At 38.6% G+C, this 21,082-nt stretch overlaps 2 protein-coding genes across 3 annotated transcripts; one reads left to right on the top strand and one right to left on the bottom strand.

The window, feature by feature from the left end:
• Positions 1–1,058: 1,058 nt before the first annotated feature.
• prokr1b (prokineticin receptor 1b) lies at positions 1,059–6,699 on the bottom strand. 2 transcript variants are annotated; one of them, XM_019264143.2, is made up of 3 exons: positions 6,538–6,699; positions 5,141–5,783; positions 1,059–2,142 (listed from the first exon to the last, which is right to left on the bottom strand). In XM_019264143.2, exons 2-3 carry the CDS (start codon positions 5,605–5,607, stop codon positions 1,437–1,439), a joined length of 1,173 nt encoding a protein of 390 aa, XP_019119688.2. In that variant the 5' UTR covers positions 5,608–5,783; positions 6,538–6,699; the 3' UTR covers positions 1,059–1,436. The 2 variants fall into 2 exon arrangements, with proteins under 2 accessions (XP_019119688.2, XP_010744217.3); XM_010745915.3 differs by lacking the exon at positions 6,538–6,699 and having other exon boundaries at positions 5,141–5,824.
• A 4,011-nt stretch (positions 6,700–10,710) lies between these two features.
• Positions 10,711–20,609, top strand: bfsp1 (beaded filament structural protein 1). Its single transcript, XM_010745610.3, has 8 exons — positions 10,711–11,715; positions 12,559–12,619; positions 12,884–12,979; positions 14,740–14,832; positions 16,794–16,907; positions 18,042–18,262; positions 18,763–18,854; positions 19,084–20,609. Exons 1-8 carry the CDS (start codon positions 11,342–11,344, stop codon positions 20,085–20,087), a joined length of 2,055 nt encoding a protein of 684 aa, XP_010743912.1. The 5' UTR covers positions 10,711–11,341; the 3' UTR covers positions 20,088–20,609.
• Positions 20,610–21,082: the final 473 nt, after the last annotated feature.

The following is a 21,082-nucleotide window of genomic DNA, read 5'->3' as shown; positions in this document are numbered from 1 at the left end:
TTTTTAATTCGCAATATATCTCAGTCCAGATCTGCATTATATACACATAGGTAGATCTGAGAGTCTGCAGAAACGCTCTATATGTGACAAGAAATAGTTCCCTACCTTACAGGTTGATTCCCAGGTGATGTGACCTCTTGATTTCACAAATGTTGGTTGCTAGGGTCACACAAGGTCAATATTGACCTGTCACAGACCTGTAATTACTGTTTGCGTCTGTAGTAACTGTAACTACCTTAACCTAACCATAAGCATAGTTTATTTGGCATAACTCATATCTTTCATTCACTTTAATCATTCCATAACTACCATGCACAGATCGTGTGGAGAACAAACTTTTTCTTTTCTTTTTTTTTTATATTGGCACTAGACGCAAAATTACATTGTTAATGAAAAAATGCAAGGTTTAGAAGAATAAAAAGAGCTCATTTATGTTGAACACCGGCGCTGACGTCTTGCCTTTTACCTCTTGGCAAATACAAAATAAGAATTTTCTTTCCACCCATCTGGCAGCCAATCTGGACAGATGGTACCATGACGGTGCTGAATATCCTACATCTGGCTCAGGATCTATACATGGAATTTATTCTCAGAAGCTGAGATCTGGTCATGTAACTCAAATATCAAATATCCAAATCTAAATATTTTGTTGTTCTTCCTCTAAAAAAAACACCACCATTCCTGATTCTCTTGATTATTTAGAATGAATGGAGGGCACAAACAAATCTGTTAGACACCTGTTTGCTTTTCAGACCCTTACTTTTTTTTGTGCATGGTTTATGATAACACTATAGTGTAAAATATTATACATTTGAAGATTCACGTCTGATGATGAATCTGTGCTTGTTATATAGCAGGCAGAGCAAATAAAGGTTCGGCTTGCTTTCAAGTACTCCATAGTTTATTGAGATATGTACAGATTAAATGCATTCATCTACAAGGACAGCATGCACTGTATTCTTTTCTCAAAAAGACAAAAATAACTTTTATTTTAAAGACATTCAAAACACCTTCTCAATGCTCTAAATCGCATCAACAGAAAAACATGGATTATTTATTAGAAGCAAACAGGACAACAGAAAATATACAAGCAATGGTTAATTAAGGAATTTCTTTATCAGAAATGATTTCACCCTTTTGCCCTATTTGAACAAACAGATACAATGAATACAAAGATTAACCTTATGTACTATAGTCAACATCATGGATCAGTGAAGGTCAGTAGCAGCTGTTTAAAAGTCTTACATGTAATATATAATATACACATGCTACATTTCACAAGAACACCGTGTATAGTCACATTATGCACAACAATTACATTCTCTTAATGCCTCAGATAGAAGTACTGTATGTACTGCTGACTAACAACCTTTGAGATATGTTACCTCATTAATCAATATACGGTTTCTTTGTGGTTCATGATGATCCCCTTCTCTTCACCTCAAGTGAATGCATTCAATCTCCTCTGTTACAGGCAAGGAGTTTGTCCTCATATCCATCTCATCCACAGTCTTATTAGGGGCATATGATGACCTCCAGCGCAGCAGGACAATCTTCTTCAGGTACTTAACTGTGTTGTTCTTGACGCTAACAAAACAAAAGGTATTGATCATGCTGTTGCTCATGGCAATGCATTCAATGATGTAGAAGGCCACCAAAGAGTGCCTCTGTCGGGAGATCAGTGTTGGGTGGAAATCTCGTAGGATGGTGAAGCCATAGTAGGGTGCCCAGCAAAGTATGTATGCTGTCAAAATCCCAATCAGGACCATCACTGTCTTGCGGCGACAACGCAGCCTCTTCCTAATCTGCTCCGTCTGGAAACCTGGGACATTCTTGAACCAGAGCTCGCAGGAAATTCGAACATAACACATTGCCATGATGATAACAGGCGCAACAAACTCCACAGCAAAAACAAACAAGAAGTAGGATCTGTAGTAGGCTTGCTGATCCACAGGCCAGATCTGGGCACAGAAGTATTTGTGTGTGGTTGGGGTGGTGCCACCATGAGGGTACCTAATCTCAGAGGCAAAGTAGGCAGAGGGAATTGATATCAGAATAGGTACAATCCAGACTCCTGTTATCAGGCAGTAGGCGGTTTGGAACTTCATACGAGGCCTCAGAGGATGGACTATAGCCATGTACCTGGAAAGACACAGACATATTGTCACAATAAGGAGATGTGGAGTAAATCCATAATACAACACAAAGTTTTTGCTGGCTCTCGTAAAAGATTAAAGTTTAATACACAGGCTTCTAGTATTCCATAAAGTGATTTTTTTATATTGCCAGAAGTCATTTTTATGGATGCAAAACCTATACAGCCTCTAATCCATATGTAAAACCATAGCTATAGTGCTACCTATGTGTGTGTGTGTGTGTGTGTGTGTCTTTGTGTTTTGTTTTATGTGTATTTAAGAACTGCATTGTGGCAAATTCATAGCAACTGTTGCCATAGCAATAAAGTACTGAATTGAACTGACACAAGAGGGTGCATTAAATTGAGTGACGGCTGAACTAACATAACATAACTAACATAGAAATGAACGCTACTCATATTATTAGGATTGTATATGTTTACACCTATATGTTTACACCTATATTTTTCACAAACAATAAAATATATTTTCAATCACAATATGTTTATTGAGGCAAAAATTATCTATTTTAACACCCACGTTAATGTGGATATGAACAATCAAACAAATTGCCCTTTAAAATAAATAAAAGTCATCAATGATATGTGGTTATTAAAAAATGCTACTATCATACAGTAGGGAAATTAATATTTTCTGTGAAATTAAAACAACTTATAAGTGATTTATTTTAGTTAATATACATATTCACTGTTTTTTATGATTTCCCTCGTTTAACTCAAATAGAAATGTAAAAAGGGCAATTTTGAATTCTCACTGCATGTTTCTTTGTTTATTAATCTTCTTTCTCTACACAGACTTACGCTTAAGTAAAAAACTAACAAGTTTTCTATATTTTAATAAGCAACGTCATCACACAGCAGCCTCTTAAATTGATTACAACTGATCTAATTAACAATTAGATAGTCAGGACCTATTAAATGCTCTTCAAATCTGTGAGTTGAAAATGTACTTAATTATTTTCAATTTCATTTTCTAACGCTGTCCATTTCACTTTTTTTTTTCCCCTGCTGTGGCATTATTATTTAAACTACCTTCAACAACTCTTTAGATCAAAACATGTCTGTGTCCTACATTTAAATAAAGAGAACCATTCACAAAGAGGTAAATCATTTTCTTTTAGGATAGCAGCAGGCCTGTGAAATTTCCATAACAAGCTGCACTCAGTATGCTATTACTTGTTGTACGCACATACAACGTCAGGAGGAGTATCGACTAAAGAATACCTTGGAATAATTTCTTTGACGCACCAGTCATTATTCAGGCTCAGCACACTGCCCACAAGGCTTTGTGAAACTAAAACATGGTTCTTTGTTAATATGTCGGTATTGTGTGCTCTCATGCGCATATATAGTGTCTCCTTACATAAGGGATGTCTTCAGGGGTCACTACGTGTTAGGTTTAGGCACTTACACAACTTGGTTATGGCTGCAAACTTCCCCAGACTGCTCCAATAATGGTTGCATAAAATCAACAGTTTATAGAACATAAAAAATTAAAACCTGTTTTTTCCTGAAAATAAATCAAACGTTATTAAACAATGTAGTACAAAGAACAGTAAGGGGATGGAGGTGGCATTCTAGAGAGTGCTGGTTCTGTGTTTCCATTTTTGAAGAACTGAACTTTCACACTAAACAGGCAGTATAAGTAAATAGTATAAGTAAATAAGCAGTTGCATTTTTATTTCACTATGTAAAAGTGTTCAAGCATGCCAAATGAAGGGCAAAAAAATCAATAGCAACCATTTAAGTCACTCAGACTTTAACAGAACCTTGGTTTAAGGACCTTTTATCTGCAAAACACAGGTGCGACCAATTAACCAGCCAGCTCAATAAATCAAACCTTTTCAGTCTAAACAAATATAGACATTTTTTTGTCAGAGTAGGAAAAGCACAGGTTTTACTGATAAAACTGACAATGGCTTGATTTAAGCAAGCCATGACAGTGTGATAGTGAGAGCCTGCATGCAGAATAACTGAACCCTGAAATAGAAGCAGAGGCAGAAAAGAAGTCCAGCCATCAGGAAGTTAATTATTCAAACATGCTGTTCTTACTGTGACATGTCAACATGTCTTCCCTCTACTAATTGCGCATAATCAGTGATTAAAAAATAAATATCTGTAAAATATGTATCTTCCTTGCACTTTCTTGTCTCCCCCAGCCTGTGCCAGAGAAGAACTAAATAGATAATAAGTGGAGATGGGTGAGGGTAAACAGATGGACTCATCATGAAAGGATAGCCACCTGTTGCATGCTAAACAGAGCAGCAAGTGTTAAGCAAAATTATTGTCTCCTTATTAGGCTAAATGGCAACCAAACATGACTCAAAAGATGTTTTTGCATAGTCTTTGAAGAGCACAGACACAAATATTTTATGTGGATAAGTTATACATCAAGAGAAATCTGAGCCCCCAGATCTCATTTGCAGTATAGTTCCAATGTATGTCATGACAAGGACTGCAGCATTACAAAAAATAAACATATCTACTTCCAAGTGAATCAGTAAGGAGTAGAACCAGTGTGATTAAACCTTTAGTGGTATATGTTTTTTTCAACAATATGGTAGTAGTTCAGCTAATTTTTAAATGTGGTTAAAAGCTTGATAGAATAAAGATATCATTTTAAAAGATATGTTACAATACAGCCATGTTTGTTTAAAAGAGCAAGAACGGTTACATCTGTCGCCTGCTTTAATCTAAAAGTCAGTTTATTGTATCTATCAACAGAAAGCATGAAAAAAGCCTCAGTATCTCTCCCAATCTCTTGGAAAAGTCCAGATAGTGAATGACTGGAACAACAAAGTTGACCAAAAACCGAATTTCTAGATAGAGATAAATCTAGGTGAGAATATTGACAGATAAAAACATGTAGGCTTTATGGATTCAAATCTCTGCAGACACTGCTGGGAGATTTTCTGCAGTAAGCAGTGGCAGGGACACACTCACAAACCCACAAAAATATAAAAAAAACAAACTAAAAATACTGACCTGTCAACTGCAATGGCGAGCAATGCGTTTGTGGACACGTAGAGTGACACAGTCCGGAGGTAGTTGACAGAGGCGCACAGCACCAATCCATGATCCCAGGAAAGCTGTTTTACCACATAGTAGTCCACCAGGAACGGGCAGCAAACCACTGCCACAATGAAGTCTGAGATAGCCAGGTTAGCAATGAGTAGGTTGGTCAGGTTGCGGAGCTTTTTGTAGCGTGTCAGCGTGGCAATGAATATGAAGTTCCCAAAACCACAGACAAGCATGATACAGACAAGCACCACACCAATAACAATGGTGGCCACATAGAACGCCTGGCCCTGCGTGGTGTCTGGAATCTCATCAGGAGGGATATCATAGTCCATATCATAGTTATCCATGTAATGATCCAACTTGCCTGTTGGGAGACTTTCCTGCATTTCTGTATAAGCTACTGCCATGTGGCTGATGTTGGAGTCCCCCATGTCTTCACACGCACTTATTTTGTTTAAGAAAAATTAATGTTTGACAAGTCCATCCATCAAATTAGGTAAAAAATGATGACTCTTTTTGGTGCATGGTGCCAATGACAGCAGTTTCAATTATCACGTTGACTGTGTGAAAATAAAAATCTTCTTTGGAACCAGCAGCACATCTTCACCTGGAACAGAAAGTTCCAAACTCAGCGATACAGGGGCAAGATTCATGGCAACAAGATGTGATCAAAACAAATTACATGATCTCAACGCTTTGAGCGTAATCATGCTGACGTATGACATTTCTATGATATTTTCTAAAGAAAAAGTTTGTGGGTGAGGTCATTATATCTAGCAAAGTCCTTTATGTAATTTATTAGGACCTTGTCACTTTACAGCAAGCCAATGTCATAGATTGGACTCAGCGTGATGACAGGGCATTTCATCTGCTGTGATCACTTGAATCCCCCTGCATGCGTATGAGGTAAAACCAATTACAAGAAACTGAAATACAACCAGTTTATAGCAGATTCCTATTGTTTTAACAGAAGACAATAAGCCTGACACCCAGATAAAAGTTATTGCCTAAAGAGACCAAAAATGCTCTATTTTAATGCAATGCCAAGCAAAAAAATAAAATAAAAAAATGTCTGCAGAGCAAAAAGAGCCCTGAGGCAGTTTATAAAACCAAACTTGTATTTTTAAGTACTAGGGAGTCTCAACTGGAGTATTAAGCTCTTATAGATAATCACAGCCTGGAGGGGAATAACAGAGTGAAATTCATTCAAATAGAATTAAAAAAAACATACACACTGAAGTGTAAACTTTCAGCTGAGAGAGAGAGAGAAATGGGTGTTCTCGTTCATTATTATAGGAAATGTTCATCCTTAATGAGACTCCAGTGATTAAAAATACAGACAACGAAAAAATCTTACTCACCAGTTAAATTGAGCGACTTTTCTCGGCTAATTAACAAACAACAATGCCATTGCGAGCTCTGTCAGGTTCGGAAACAAGCCGAAGTGCTGAAGAAGAAAGTGGCTCCATCAACCTCCCCCTGAACACTGAATGTATCCGCCGTCAGCCCGCTGCGCTCCGCTCTCCTCCTCAGCGCTTCTTTGCAAAAAAAGGGAAAAGTTGCGTCTGTTTCTGTCTTCTGCGAGAGATCCGAGGATGACGCGCGGCGGAGAGTAACCGCATCACACGTCTTTCAGGAGGAGGGAGAGAGAGAGAGGGAGAGGCGCGTGCGCGTGCGCGTGCTCGCAAAGGTTGAAAAGTTGAAAGGGAGGTCTATCAATTCACCGTGTGGGATGTAAACATGTTCTTTACATTAAAGGCCGTGGTAACCTTTACCACATCTCACAAGACTGAAGGATGGAGGAAGCTGAGATATATTTGAAAAAAGCACACAGTCATATGCAGGCTCCTTTTTATTAAAGTCTCATATTGCGCTTTGATAATCAGAAATGATGCATCTCACTGTTAAACTTGGACGAAATGCTGGATATTTGTTCAAACTGACCATGGAAAAAAACTGCTTTTAAACCAGAAGCATACAAGCTGTAATATTACAGTTATTTAACTGTTTATTTGTTTGTTTGTTTGTTTCTATTTTGTTTTTGGACACTTGGTGGCAGTGGAAACAAGCTGCCAACACAACACTGACAACAAACAGACAGCAAATATAGAGCAACATTCATATCTGATGAGTATCCACTATTCTTTCATTCACCCCGGTGGAAAATATCTTGTTCTTTTAGCTTCTAAAAGCTCCACTCTGTTCACCAGCTACTCTCTAACTGTATCTCTATATGTCCAGAGTAGCTATGATAGTGTATAGGTTTATCGGAGCATTTTAGCAGAAAACCAATCAATAAAGTGGCTACATTTCTAAGGGCAGCTATACATGAATCATATCACTGCTCTGGTTTCGACCAAATTGAATCTTGACCAACCGTTGACCCCCAAAGACGAACATCCAGTGTTATTCAATTATTATGGTGAAGACCTACTGGAAGCAAACAAATCAATCAACAATCCCATGTTTGTGTCAATACCTACAAGCTGGAGATTAGCACGATAATGCCACTGTGTAAATAAGCAAAGTGCACGCTCTCCAACAGTGTATGTGATGATGTGCTATTGCATTTTGTATGTGCAATCCTGGAGGAAAGTACGGTAGTGCAATAATTATCTTCCCCTTCACAGACATGTATCCACAACAGGTAAATTTGATATTGTCCACCTTTCAACCTCTCCCTTTTTTTCTTGTCAGTCCTTTGCTTGGACTCCCATAATGCCTTGAGAAGGGCAAGATTTGTCAGACAAAATGAATCAGGCAAGCTTTGAAACGTGCTCTGCGCCACAGATGTTTCACTTTGACTGAAAATCTAACTGTCGAGAGATAATGGAAGAGACAATTAAGTTTGTATGTCTCCGAATTTGTTATACAACTCTCCTTTTGACTCAGAAGATATCCACGTTCATTCTGATGTAGCATTTTAAGGATTTTGAAGACCACTTGTGGTATTAATGTGGTTCAAATGTCTTGTGCTGCTTTGAATCTTAAAATGTGTTCACGTGTGTGTTCACACCAATGGTTGTCACTGACACTGATTGCACAGTACCTTTGGGGAATGTAATCAATAGCAGAGATGTTCAGGAACATATTTGGTCACAGTGAGCAAGAAAACCATTTTCCGCAGTGAAAAGAAATCCTCAACTTTAGAAATTCTTTCTTTTTTTTTTTCATAAACCTTCCAATAGGTTCAGTGGGTTGAGGAGAAACTGGAGTATGCCTTGAAAATACAACAATTAGTGAGACTGTGAATTTAATCTGAACCCTCTGATTCCCTTTTCTTGGTCAGCGGTCCACATCTATACAGAGCTGTAGAAAGCTGTCATCGCAATATCTCTGTGGTCATCCATCCTGAACAGCAGATAACTGACACCGATGACTTTTTAGGATCAATTCCTTATTGTGATGGAAAGTTAGCACTGCTGGGTTTTTTTATATCACCTCTGACAATCATCTGCCAATAGCAGCGAGATTTAGAACAGCTTTTTGTGTGTCTCGCATTGAGGGCAGTGGACTGGCAGATACAGTCAGTACAGTTTAAATATAATAACAGATAACAAAAACCGCAAGTGAAGTAGCAATGGTGTCCTTTTGTCATCTATAATGGACACAGGAGGGGAGAAAACATGCTTTCTTTTCTCGATCTTGCCCACCAAGCTCACAAGAGATTAGAAACCAGCCTTTGCATGTTCCTATTAGTTTTTATTACCCTCTAAATATTAGGAGCTACTTGTTCAGCCTTGCTGGTGTCTGTCACTGTAGCCCAGGAGGCTTGACCAGCAGGATAAACACTAGGCTTTCATTTCCAACTCTGGACAGCTCTCTAATCTCACCCAGGTCTCTGATTTACCACCACTCGTAACCAATGAATATAGATGGAAAAAGAGGATAGTGCGATCCTGGCATCTCTCCTCAGCCATGAAGAGAATATGCACAAGACCTGTAATCTATGGCCTGTGCATGAGGGCGGATAGATAGTCAGGTAGTTTATTGGTGACAATGTTATGGTGGAATAAGCAGCAGTGAAACAGAATCCATACAAATATTTATATAGGGTTTAAATCTGAACAGAGGCAGTCTGTTCTAGCAAAATGTCAGCTCTGCTGTGGATATTGACTTGTTAGTATTTGTCCAGACGCTGTGGCAGTATTCAAGCACACTTCTTTTTCTTTTCATGTATTTCTTTATGATTTGATTATTCACATTCTGTCTCTTTATGTGACCACAGGTAGCAAGTAAGTGGATTTCCAGCTGGGTATGATTTCTTCTCTCGGACACAGGGGTATATTAAGATATTTGTGTGAGCCTTTAGAGAGAGAGAGAGAGAGAGAGAGAGAGAGAGAAAGCATGTTGTTTGTGGACTATGTCTAAATCAACTTTCTAACTAGCTGCAGGTTAGAGATGCCCTAAAATGTCACTGCACATTTCCTCCTGACTGTAGCACCACAGTTCACAATGCAGAAACAGATTTCAAACTAAATTCACAATGAAACCTCAGTGATATTTGTTCAAAAGAAAACAGTACTGCTGTACACAACAAGTGGTTGTACAACTTGTACAAAAAAAACACCAGCTTGGAGCACTTAATGTTTTAAATCTCTGCATATTTTGTACATAGACACATGTACACTATAGACACTCTTTACCTTTAGCTGCCACATATATTCAGTCGCAGAGTGGTTCGTGAAATATTTATTTAGTACTTCAGGGACTGATACAGATCCCTGCATACAAGTGGAGATTGATACAGGCACACAGCCGGGTGTCCTTGCAAGATAGCTCATTAGTTGGAGGGGACATTCTTGGTCTTGGTGTTATGGGAAAATGTGAGTGGCTCTACTGAATGCTAAACAATTAGAACACCTTGAATAGCCTTGAGTTTTGATCTTGAAGAAAACCGTGAATCATAACATTGACATTTCAAGTAGTAAAAGATGAGTGATGTACCACACATATTATTTCATTATCTATAAGAATTAAAACTAATTCACTGCAGCGACTGTGGTGTGTAATAAAATTTGCATTATGCTACTGACAAGATCAACCAGGTGAAAGAAAAGTACACATCTATTGCTTGAAAGTCAAATTACAGCATTATGTTAATGCCATTATGTCCATGGATTTTTTGCCTTGTAGTTTAATTGTCATACTACTTCCCTTAAGCCATGGGCTTTGCTGGGTCTAAAATATGCTGAAACGCTGATGTAAAGCCATTTGACATGTGTTTCATTCAGCCGTTTTACTGACAGCTTGATAGATCTGTCTAGAGGGACATTTTGACTGACCGCGTACCAGAAGCCTGCAGAGAGCAAGCCGAAGCAGAAGCTCTTCTGTCGCTTCCTCATCACTTTCTCTTGCTCTCATTTTACTAAATGTTATTGTAAGTGAAAGAGACAGAATGCTAATACAAAAGGGAAATAAAGATGTCTGGGAAAAAGCACCATGAGGAAAACAACTATAGGCTTTCTTTATTGTTATTTAAAAAAAAATAAACTGACTGTGCTATTAGTTGTTCAGTTCAATTTTACCTTGTTTGCTATGCTTTTAGTGCTATAGACAGAGCTTACCAACGGGCCTGTCTGCCAGCAAATATGAATAGATTTCTGTAATTTACGGTGTTTTTGAAACACAATTAGTACCCACATGTGAACAAAAAAACAACATTGTCTCTTTCAGTGCAATGTACACAGTGTGTCAACACTTAGTCACTTCTGGCAGGAATGGTTCTCAGCAGTCCACACAAATTGCACTGCACAAAATGTCCCCTCTGTCCTGTGATGGGCCACCATCCAATCTGCCATATCAAACAGGGATCTAGAAAGCAGCTGACTAAGAACCAAAATAATGGTGTGTGACAACCCAGTGTTTTCGCAGGGCCAGCTATTGTTTGTTTTCGTGGTTCTGCTTTGTCATCAACAGCATGGCTTTTCTAATCTCTGCCACAAAGGCAACAATACACTCTGGAAGGTCCCAGGCTGGCAACATGTGTGGTCACAACCAGGGGGAGGTTTTGGGGGCTATTTCGCCACCAGTCAGTGCTGTGCAACGTTTAGTCTAGCATGAGACAGCCAAGGGTGAGCACCCGAGTTTTCACACAATAAAGGTGCGGAAGGGGACTGAGCACTCCGGGGATACCACCAACCCACGGGAGAGAAGCCTACCACCATGTTCAAGACCAGCTACCTGCGCGAGGTGCGCAAGGAAAAGTACGAGCGCTCAAATGTGTTTGATGACGAAACTGAGGACTCTGAATCGTCTGCAGGAATCTCAGCCATCCAAGGCTGGGAGAGCCTTCAGGAGCTCAATGGCCGCTTTGCCCGGTACATCAACAGAGCAAGGGTCCTGGAGCAACGCAATGCCGTGTTCCGCAAGCAGCTGGAAACGCTGCAGCGAATGGAAGAGTCCAGTGGCCTAGAGGAGGCCTTCAACGAGCAGATTGAAGTCAACAGGCAGCGCATCCGAGAGCTGACCTCTGACCATGCCAGACTGGAGCGAGAGCTGAAAGATGCCTGCAACATGCTGGATGAATTCACTAGCAAGTAAGAGAGTGGGCGGTTGTTGGTCTTATTTTTCTGTCAAAACTCGAATTTCTTCTTTAGAGGTAGGGTGATGGAATCAAAAATCAAAAAGGATATAACAGATACTTCTCAGCAAGCTGCAAACCGCTGAAAAATAAATGTATGGACTTTATGTTATTATGTTAAACCAAATAATACCCAAATCACATCAACAAAAAACAAGACAAAGCTAAAACAAACAACACTTTTTCTCACTTACCACTAGTAATATCCGTACCAACACTAAATATAATGGAGGTAAATTGAGATTAAGCTGTAATACTCATTAAAGTCAAGCAGCATTTGAAGACAACAGCCTTTCTTTCCAGAAAGAGCCAGCAGTTTCTCTGGATAATCCACAGAACAAATAACAGGTTCAATAGGGACTATTTGTTTGGTAGAAAGTAGTTCCAGTAAAAAAAACGCTTCGGCTTCACTTCGGCCGTAATGATGTGGTGGCAATAAAACCAAAAGTATCGACAGATAGAGATTTTCTTTTAAATGGACCATCACTTTAATTTTACCTCTCTACAAAATGATGATTAAAAAAATGATTGTTGTGAAACCTCACAACATAGTTCAGGTGTTGAGAGGAATATTGACCAACTCTGGTTTCTTTGTTAAAAACAAAACAAAAACTGTAAAAACGTTAAAATACAGAGGTGTAGCGCTTCAGAAAGGGGTGACTGATAATCTATCTGTCAAATAACACACAGGTTATTTAAAGTATGTATTCCTGCACCATGACATACTGTAGTTTTGATATAAAAATATCACGTCTTCCGGCTTCATATTAACACATAATTGAGATGTTTTGTCTTGCAGATATAAAGATGAATGTGAGTATCAAGAACAGCTGCGGGGCACACTGGAACAGTTAAACAAGGTATTGTATTATTATTATTATATTTACTTTTTTTTTTTTGCAATTTAAGTATATGTTGTACATAAAATATTCAGAACAGTTCATTTGTACTGAACATACCACATAAAGTTTCACTGGTTTTAGTTTGCCAGGTTTAGGCTGAGTGTACATGTACGACAGTATGGATGCAGTATGTTACTGGAGTGTTCTTTGGGCTTTTGTTAAACTCAATACACTACACAGTTTTCTAACCTTGGGTCTTCCATTGTTTGTTTCCTCTTGCAGGACGCTGACTGTGCTCTGCTGAGAAACCTGGACTATCAGATCCAATCGCAGTTCCTGCAGGACGACATCAACTCCACCAGAGAACAACACAAGAAGGTCAGTAGTGCTACCCCATTAATCATTGAAATTAAACTTAAGAGGGAAATAAATTCTTGTGCAAAGATTTTGAAAGAGAAGCTAGCAAACTCAATTAGATGTCATCATTGCCATGTTCAAAAGGGTTTTTTGATAAATCTGCAAACTAAGCATCTACCTGTTACCTTAAGTTTAAGAGTTTATGTGTTGTGTTGCCATGATTGCTTCTAGAATTTCATTGTATGTACAAAGTGCTACACTTTACTGGAAACCACATCATCACATAAGGCTGGGCAACCAAACACACTCAGGTTGGCTAAGGTTTCAGTTCAATTTTAGTGAATCAAACATGTCCTGTCTCATTTTTCAAGCCATCTTTGACATTATTATTAATATTAACTAAGACCACAACCTTTCTTTTTGTGCTTATGTCCCTATGGGACATACATATTCATCTAATATTATACTGGACACACTATGCACCTTTTAAAAAGTTCACATGAATAAATAAAGGATTATACTATCAATACTTTGCCAGTGGCCAAGGGGAAAGTGTTGTGGATTTGATCAGTGTACATAAATCAATACGTATTGATGCTAGAGCAAAGACACATAGAGTACAGATGTGACATTGAGGAAATGCACTGATGCTCACATTATAGCAATACTTACTGACTGCTTTTACAAACTGGGCCAGTGACAGTGACTGGGAACTGGCTTTAATAATTACCTGTCATCTTTCCAGGCAGTTTATATCTCTGACATATAACTTTAAAGGACATTCTGAAATTATGTCTATATTGTTATTTTACACAGCATCTTTGATCTCAGGGCAGTACATTTTGCAAGGATTTATTGGATTACACACAGACAGTTTGAAAAACCCAATTCACATCAAAGAATATCAGTTCAAAGTATTTTAGACTGTGTAGTTTTCTTTTCCTGTTGCTTTTGAACACTGCTGACCTCAGGCCACTACTACATGAATGACAAAGGACAAAAACCTGACATAGGTGCCAAAAGATGTGTTATGATGTACCTGGGGCTTTAGCTACAATTTACCTTCTGTGGTGTGAGTGAGGAAAGGTTTGCAGAGGAAATGTAACACTTCTCTTCACGGGCAGTGGCATATGACAACAAAGCACATGAAGTCGAGAACTGAAATATTACCGCCTGTGCAATACAACTGACTTTAAGTTGCACATCAAAATTGCCACAAAAAATGCTGAGATAAAGGAAAATGAGACTCCTTACATAATGCATTAGGCATACAACTGTCCATAGTAATTTCTCTCTCTCTCTTTTTTTTTTTTACATTTCACCATTGCTGCTTTTGATGATGAATTAATTTGTGACTCTGCAATATGAGATAGCATATGAAAGGGGACTGCTGTTACTACATTATGTGGGAAAGAATAGGCAGTCGTCTTACATGAATATTGGTCTTCTGGTTCTGAGCTTTGAAGTAATACTCCAGAGAGAGGAAATATATCTCCTTTTTATTACTGTGTCTGAGATCACGCTTGTACAAATGGATTTTAAAAAAAAAAACTCTCTTTGGACCTGTTGGCATGATTTATCAGGGTTTTCCAGTCCAATGAAAGCCTGTCATTGGAAACTTTCATCCCCTTATCCAGTCCTCATTAAAAAATGCAAAGCTCGGGGTTTGTGAGCAGACTAGAAATAGTTTTCAGTACTGTATGTATGTATGCATAATTAAACAAGTAGGAGTTGCTGAGTTGTATATCTGTTTTGCTTTAATATCATCTTCTTTTACACAGAACCTTGCAGAGATCCAGACCTATGTGAACATTTTGCAGCAAATCAACCAGACACTTCCCCTTGGTCCTAACGTGTCACTGGGCATCTCCGAGGTGAGGTCACTAATGTTGTCACTGTGAGTGCGTTTGTGTGTGTGCTGCAGTCCCCGGAGGAGAAGATGGTGTTTGCATGTGTGTCAGCTTGGCTACGTGTCTGGGGTTGATGAGGTTACTCATTCCAATTGGTTGCCTGTGAATGCATTTGTCTGTTTTACTGCACATATGTGTGTGTGTGTCAGACACATGGACAGGACAGCAGTTTGAGGGCGTGAGAACATAAAATAAAAAGAAAAGACAGAAAGGATAGCTGTGCATGATAATTATTTGACCAACGTGACATTTTTAGCACACCAGAGTCTTATTTGTTCAAGCATTTCTAAGAGGCAAAGCTGCTCTGGATGCAGAAATTGTTTCATCGGTTTAGTTGAATCTCAGTGGGCAGAGACAAAGAGCCAGAGCTTTAGCTCACAGCTAAAATCCAGTGGAAAAAAATGGAGAGAGAGAGAGAGAGAGAGAATTAGTGACAAATTATGAAAAAAACAAACAAATTAATGAATCAAGACAAGTAACAAATGCAAATGCGTCCATACAAGTCATCACTTAATGTTATAACCCTTTTAGTCACCAGATACCAACACTTAGGCATCCATCACCGTCAACAAAAGACCCATAAATAGAGAAATGCATACTGTAAAATAAACCAAATCTATATTGCGACCACCTTTTAAAATATGATCATATTTTGATAACAGATTTGTGTCATAAATATAAAATGTCCACCCTTTTTTTTAAATTCTCACTATGGTAGGCTAATAATAATAATTGGACAAGAAAACACTTTTTCCTGCTTAGTTCTGATGTGGCAAAGATTTAACTCACACTACTGATCAGCTGTTTCCGCTCCTGATGTTTCATGTATCATATTAACACACAAAACAAATACCAAATGTTGTGTTTGCTGCTTGCGTTGTTAACCAGTTGAGGTTTGACTGACTGCTCTTTTAATTATAACTGTATTGCATCCTCTTGCTCTGGTTTTCAGCAAGATTTTTTCATCCGGAGAATCGGCAGCACCTCCTGCTTATCACAAGAATCAAATATAATATATACTCCAAATATCTGCATAAAGTAATGAATGGAAACAAGCATGAATTTACTTCCTTTTTCTTCCCTTCTTGAAATCCAGTTGAAATTTGTGAATTGACATTAGCTGACATAACTTGGTTACTTATTGTACTTAATATGCTTTTTAATTTGAAATGTAAGTGATTACTCAAAATGTAATCTTAATTTTACTTAATTTCTATTAAGCCCAAATTCATGCCTCAGCTTTTTAGGATAGCTCTAACACAGGTGTGACTGATTACTGATGAGCTTCACGTTCGAGAAGTATATTGGCAGAAAATGTGTCATTTATTAAATACAAACTTAATATTCAGCATGTTTATCAATTTTCCAACGTAACAGACTTACTTATGCTTTGGAGATCATAATTTAGACTTTTATTTGCAGTAATGATGCATCACAAACATGAAAAATAGAATGGAAACCCATAATTGGATTTTCATTTTAAAGTGGTCCAACGCATAAAAAAGTCACTTGGAATATAAGAACATGCTGCTTTGAATATTATAAACTCGCTGATCCAAGGTGCTTTGAAATGTTTTCTGTCATAACCAGGTGTCAGAAGTAAAGCTCTAAGCACAGCCACTTTTGTCACCTTTATCATGATGGATTCAGCTTCTGGGGGGTGGACACTGCACTCTGAACACTCAATAGGTTCATCTTAGAGAGTAGATGAACAGAAAACATCACCGCTGCCAGCAACACTCTTAGAACTCTTAAAGCGCCATTACATTCACAAATCAATCAATAAACCTTTTAATACAGCGATACTTCAGAACCTTTAACTGCTGACTGTGTGAATGTGTGTGGTGTAATCTTCAGGTTTTAATGACAACTTATTTTTTCATTGGTTTTATTTTATTTTTTATTTTTTTGCTCAATGTATAAAGGAGCAGGAGAAGCTGCTTGCGCAGAGGAAAGTGCCGGGGCTGCAGAGTCAACTGGAGGAATATAAGAGCGCCCTCTGTCAGCTGCAGGGCCAGAAACAACGCCTACAGACTGAGGTGGGTCGCACTGTCACCATGACAACAGGAGGTTTCACATTGATGATTTTTTTTTTTTTTTTTTTTTTTTTTACCAACAAGCCATTATTTACAGGCATTAAAGCTGAACTAAATGGACCCAAAGCTATTTCAAATTGTCTATAAATATCGCGATAGTAACGTTATTATGAATTCTTTGGCACAAAATAATTGTCTAGTAATAATCTGGAATCCTCAGGACCAAGAACAATGAGTTAGTAATTCAGTTAATTTGCCAATAAAATACTAATTTTGGCATTATTGCATTAAAAATGGCAAAAGTGAACAAACTGAGATTGTGTAGACAATTGTTGGTTTGTTATTTAGTGAACATACCAATTCCCAAATATTTGAATCACATTTAATGTTTCTGTTTCAAGTGATAATATGTTTAGGTTTACAGTGATAGATGTTTTAGAATGACACTATAAATGATCATTTATAAAGGTATTAATGAATGATTCATTTCAGCCTGACTGAGGCATTAAGTAGGGTTTTACCTTGCAGCCTCTATGATGTTGAGCTAATTGCAAAATGTACCACTAGATGTCATCCATGACCACCTTATGCCAGCAGATTTGCTATAGGTTGAGTGAAGACAGCGTTTTCTCACAGCAAATGAGATATGCAACCTCTTAGGTTTAATGGAATAAAATACCACACAATTAAATTTAGAACCTGCATTGATTTCCAAAGTGAGTGTATCTTCACTTTGTTACTACAGGACTGAAGACATACCCCTGCTATCTGCAAAAATTATGCTCTTTGCTCTGCTTATGTTATGCACCATTTATCGCTCATCTGTTTGGACCTTGTAGAGGCATACAATGTGATTCATTGTTGACAGTAATTTATTGTTTTACATCAATAAATTACTGTTTTACTTGTCTGATAACACTTTATTTACATACTTTTAGACGTAAACCCCTGTGCTTTTGATTTCAACCTTAATTATAATTTCACTTGACTGCACTAGTCGATAAGCAACACATAATTAACTACTTTATTAAAAACATGTTTATTGCACTGCTAAATCTCTTCAAGGGGCTTGGGTTTTTTTTAAATGTTTGAAATCATATTTTCTTAATTAATCATTGCTTCTGTCTCTTCTATCAGAATGCAGCTTTGGAGCAAGCTATCAAAAACACACAGGAGAGTTATGACAATGAGATACAGATGTACAATGAGCAAATTGAATCTCTGCGGAAGGAGATTGAGGAGGCTGAGCGGTCCCTAGAGAAGTTCACCAGTGAATGTCGCCACCTGGCCATGTACCAGACATCTCTTGAGAACGAGCTGGAGAGGTACAAGAGGATCATCGAGAACGAGGATAACAGGTACACCTTCACCTGGGTGTCTAATACACGCATACACAGACATGCAAGGCCTGACTATAAAAATATTAACTATAAAAAAACTTTGCTGACTGGAATCATTTTAAATTACTGAAACTCTTAATACTGTTTCATGGACTTCTTCACACATGCTTTGGTGACTTACAGACAACAGAGGTTAGGTCTGCTTTAAATGACATAGAGTAACAGATATACTGTTGTCACAAGGTTAGTGTAGGGTGCAGTATCAGCCAACAAGTGGCACTGTTTGACAACAAATATTTCCCTCTACTGCCCTACCATAACAAGAGGGGTTATGTTTTCTTGTAAAATTAGATTATTTGTGTTATTTATGTGAAATTACTTGTTGTTTCCTTTTTTCCTATTTCCCAATTTTACTGTTTTTGAAAATAAATGATTCATTTCCTTGCCAGATTTCCCTGAGTAGCAAATCTGTGCATCGCTGTTGCATGGGTAACATTTCACTGTTATATTTCCTGCAGGTTGAATTCAGCAATAATTGGCACTCCCATTACCCTGTTCACCACTAATTACCGCTATACTCACACACCCACTGCATCAAGCAGGGGAAAAGGTAAGGACACCCTTAGCACCTCACTGTTGGTTTACATTGAGAATCACTATGGAATCAGCTGCCATTGTTAGAGACAACTATACACTATTAGAGATTAAGCCACACAGATAACAAAGCAATGGCCTTGTTGCATTTAGCATCCCTGAAAATTGGGGTGGGTACATAATGTTTGTCCTTTCTTAGTTCAGCCGGTTCCAGCTTTTTGACTTATGACCTTATTTGTGTCTAGATATCACCCAGGCTATCCAAGATATCACCAGCATCAAGCCCCGCCAGAAGATCATGGCCAAGAAGGTCCAGAAGAAGAAAGATCTGTCAACAAAAGACATAATGGACAGTGGCCAAGAGGAAAGAAATGGTAGAGCCACTGGAGAGACTCCAAGCCAAGAAACAAAGAAAACCCCTGTGGAAGTACATGAGGAGAGAGTGAAGAGAAAGGACCAGAGATCTGTTCACACTGGAGTGTCTCCACAGGATGTCCCAGATGGAGCTCAGATCAGCAAGGCCTTCGACACTCTTTGTAACATCGTCAGAGACAGAATGAGAAGGTACAAGAGGCCTGAGCCAATCGCTGACTTCTACACCCAGGGTCGATATGTCCTTGTCAGCGGTGATGGAAGCTACTCGGACCCCTGCTTCTACACCTCCACACCATCAGGCGGCCACATCTACGTCACTATCAGAAATGGAATGATGGGTCCATATGAGCCTTACGAACCCAGCAGACCCTCTCCTCCTCAGCCTATTGTAGACCCCAGGCCTCTCAGTCCCACCCTGCCCTCTAATGGTGGAGGAGGAAAGGGGGATAATAAGGGTGGAAAAGGTAAGGATGGTAATGGAGGAAAAGGTAAGCATAAGAATCGAGAGCCTCATCCTCACTCTAAAGATCCCACCCCAGGCCCTCCACCCTCTGGCCCAAGCACCATTCCCAAAGATCCCACCCCTATGAATCATCCCAAGAATAACAGTGATGACAATGGGCACAGTGGTCCCACTCCAAAGCCTGCGCCTCGTGGTGACAGCACCAGCTCCAGCACCAGCTCCAGCTCCAGCTCCAGTACCAGCACAAGCACCAGCTCTGGCAGCTTTAGCCCAGACACCATGAGCTATGAAAAAGTGGAGGTGATGGAGTCAGTGGAGAAGTTCTCTAATGACAGCAAGCTTAAAGGTTATGAGGAAACTTCTGTGGTGGTGGAGACTGTGATTGAGAAGTCCAGCAAGAAGAAACACTGAAACACTGAGATCATCTGACATAGTCAGTTAACTCCATTATGGTCATACATGGTTCAGGTCCACTAACAAGAAGACAATATGGATTTTGGTATCAGTCTCAAGTTTTTGTCCCTGAGACCCACCATGCTTAAAGACCAACTACACATTCCTGCTCTGATATAAAATGCTCTTCCATTTGCTTGCAGTCTCTGGTCTTGCGTCCAGAATTCGTTTGGCTGGTTCCACAAGTATTGCTGTTGTTGTTCGACTTAACACCCATGCTCACGCTATGAGTCCTTTACTGTCTGAAAACTTGAGGAAATGAAACACAAAGCTTCACACCACCAAAAAAAGAATAAATTAATAAGAAAACAAATTAAAAAAAAAAAAACTGAGAAGTTGCCACCCTCTGAACTCTGTCTTAGAACTCCAACTTTCCCCTTTGAGCTCATTTGTTCAATTGGATGCCATTGCCTGCCCTCAGCATTATTTTGCTGTGTATTAATTTGCTTTATTGAATAATAAAAAAAGATTCAAAGGTCACTGATAGCTTGTTCTGTTTGATTTTGGCCAGACACTGTGTACCAAGCATCTCACACACATATTCAATAGGACATAAAAATTATAAATGAGAGTGTAAATGTGTAAAAATTTACCTATTTTTGTGGTTTATGTTACAGCTTACAGGTGAGCACATAGTATCATTAAGGATAGGATAGAAAGTCTTATTCTAAGTGTTGCTGCATCTTTTTTTGTGTGTGTGTGTGTGGCCTTGAGTAGTTTACAGCGTCCCCTGCATTTACTGTAGTATGATCCAATCTGTCTCCAGAACAGACAGGAGAATAGTAAGAAATAAAATATAACAAATCAATAAATCAGCAATAAACCTGATTAAAGCTACTTTAAACAGAATACAGTTAGTATTGAAAGTCCAAAGGAAAGAAAACGGAAAATGGAAACAAGGCAAAACCAGGACTTGAGTGGAACTTCACTCTTAAAAGGAAATGTATTACAAT

The sequence above is a fragment of the Larimichthys crocea genome, chromosome III, assembly GCF_000972845.2.
Source record: "Larimichthys crocea isolate SSNF chromosome III, L_crocea_2.0, whole genome shotgun sequence".
Taxonomy (NCBI): Eukaryota; Metazoa; Chordata; class Actinopteri; family Sciaenidae; genus Larimichthys; species Larimichthys crocea.
This window is presented reverse-complemented; position numbering and strand designations above follow the sequence as displayed.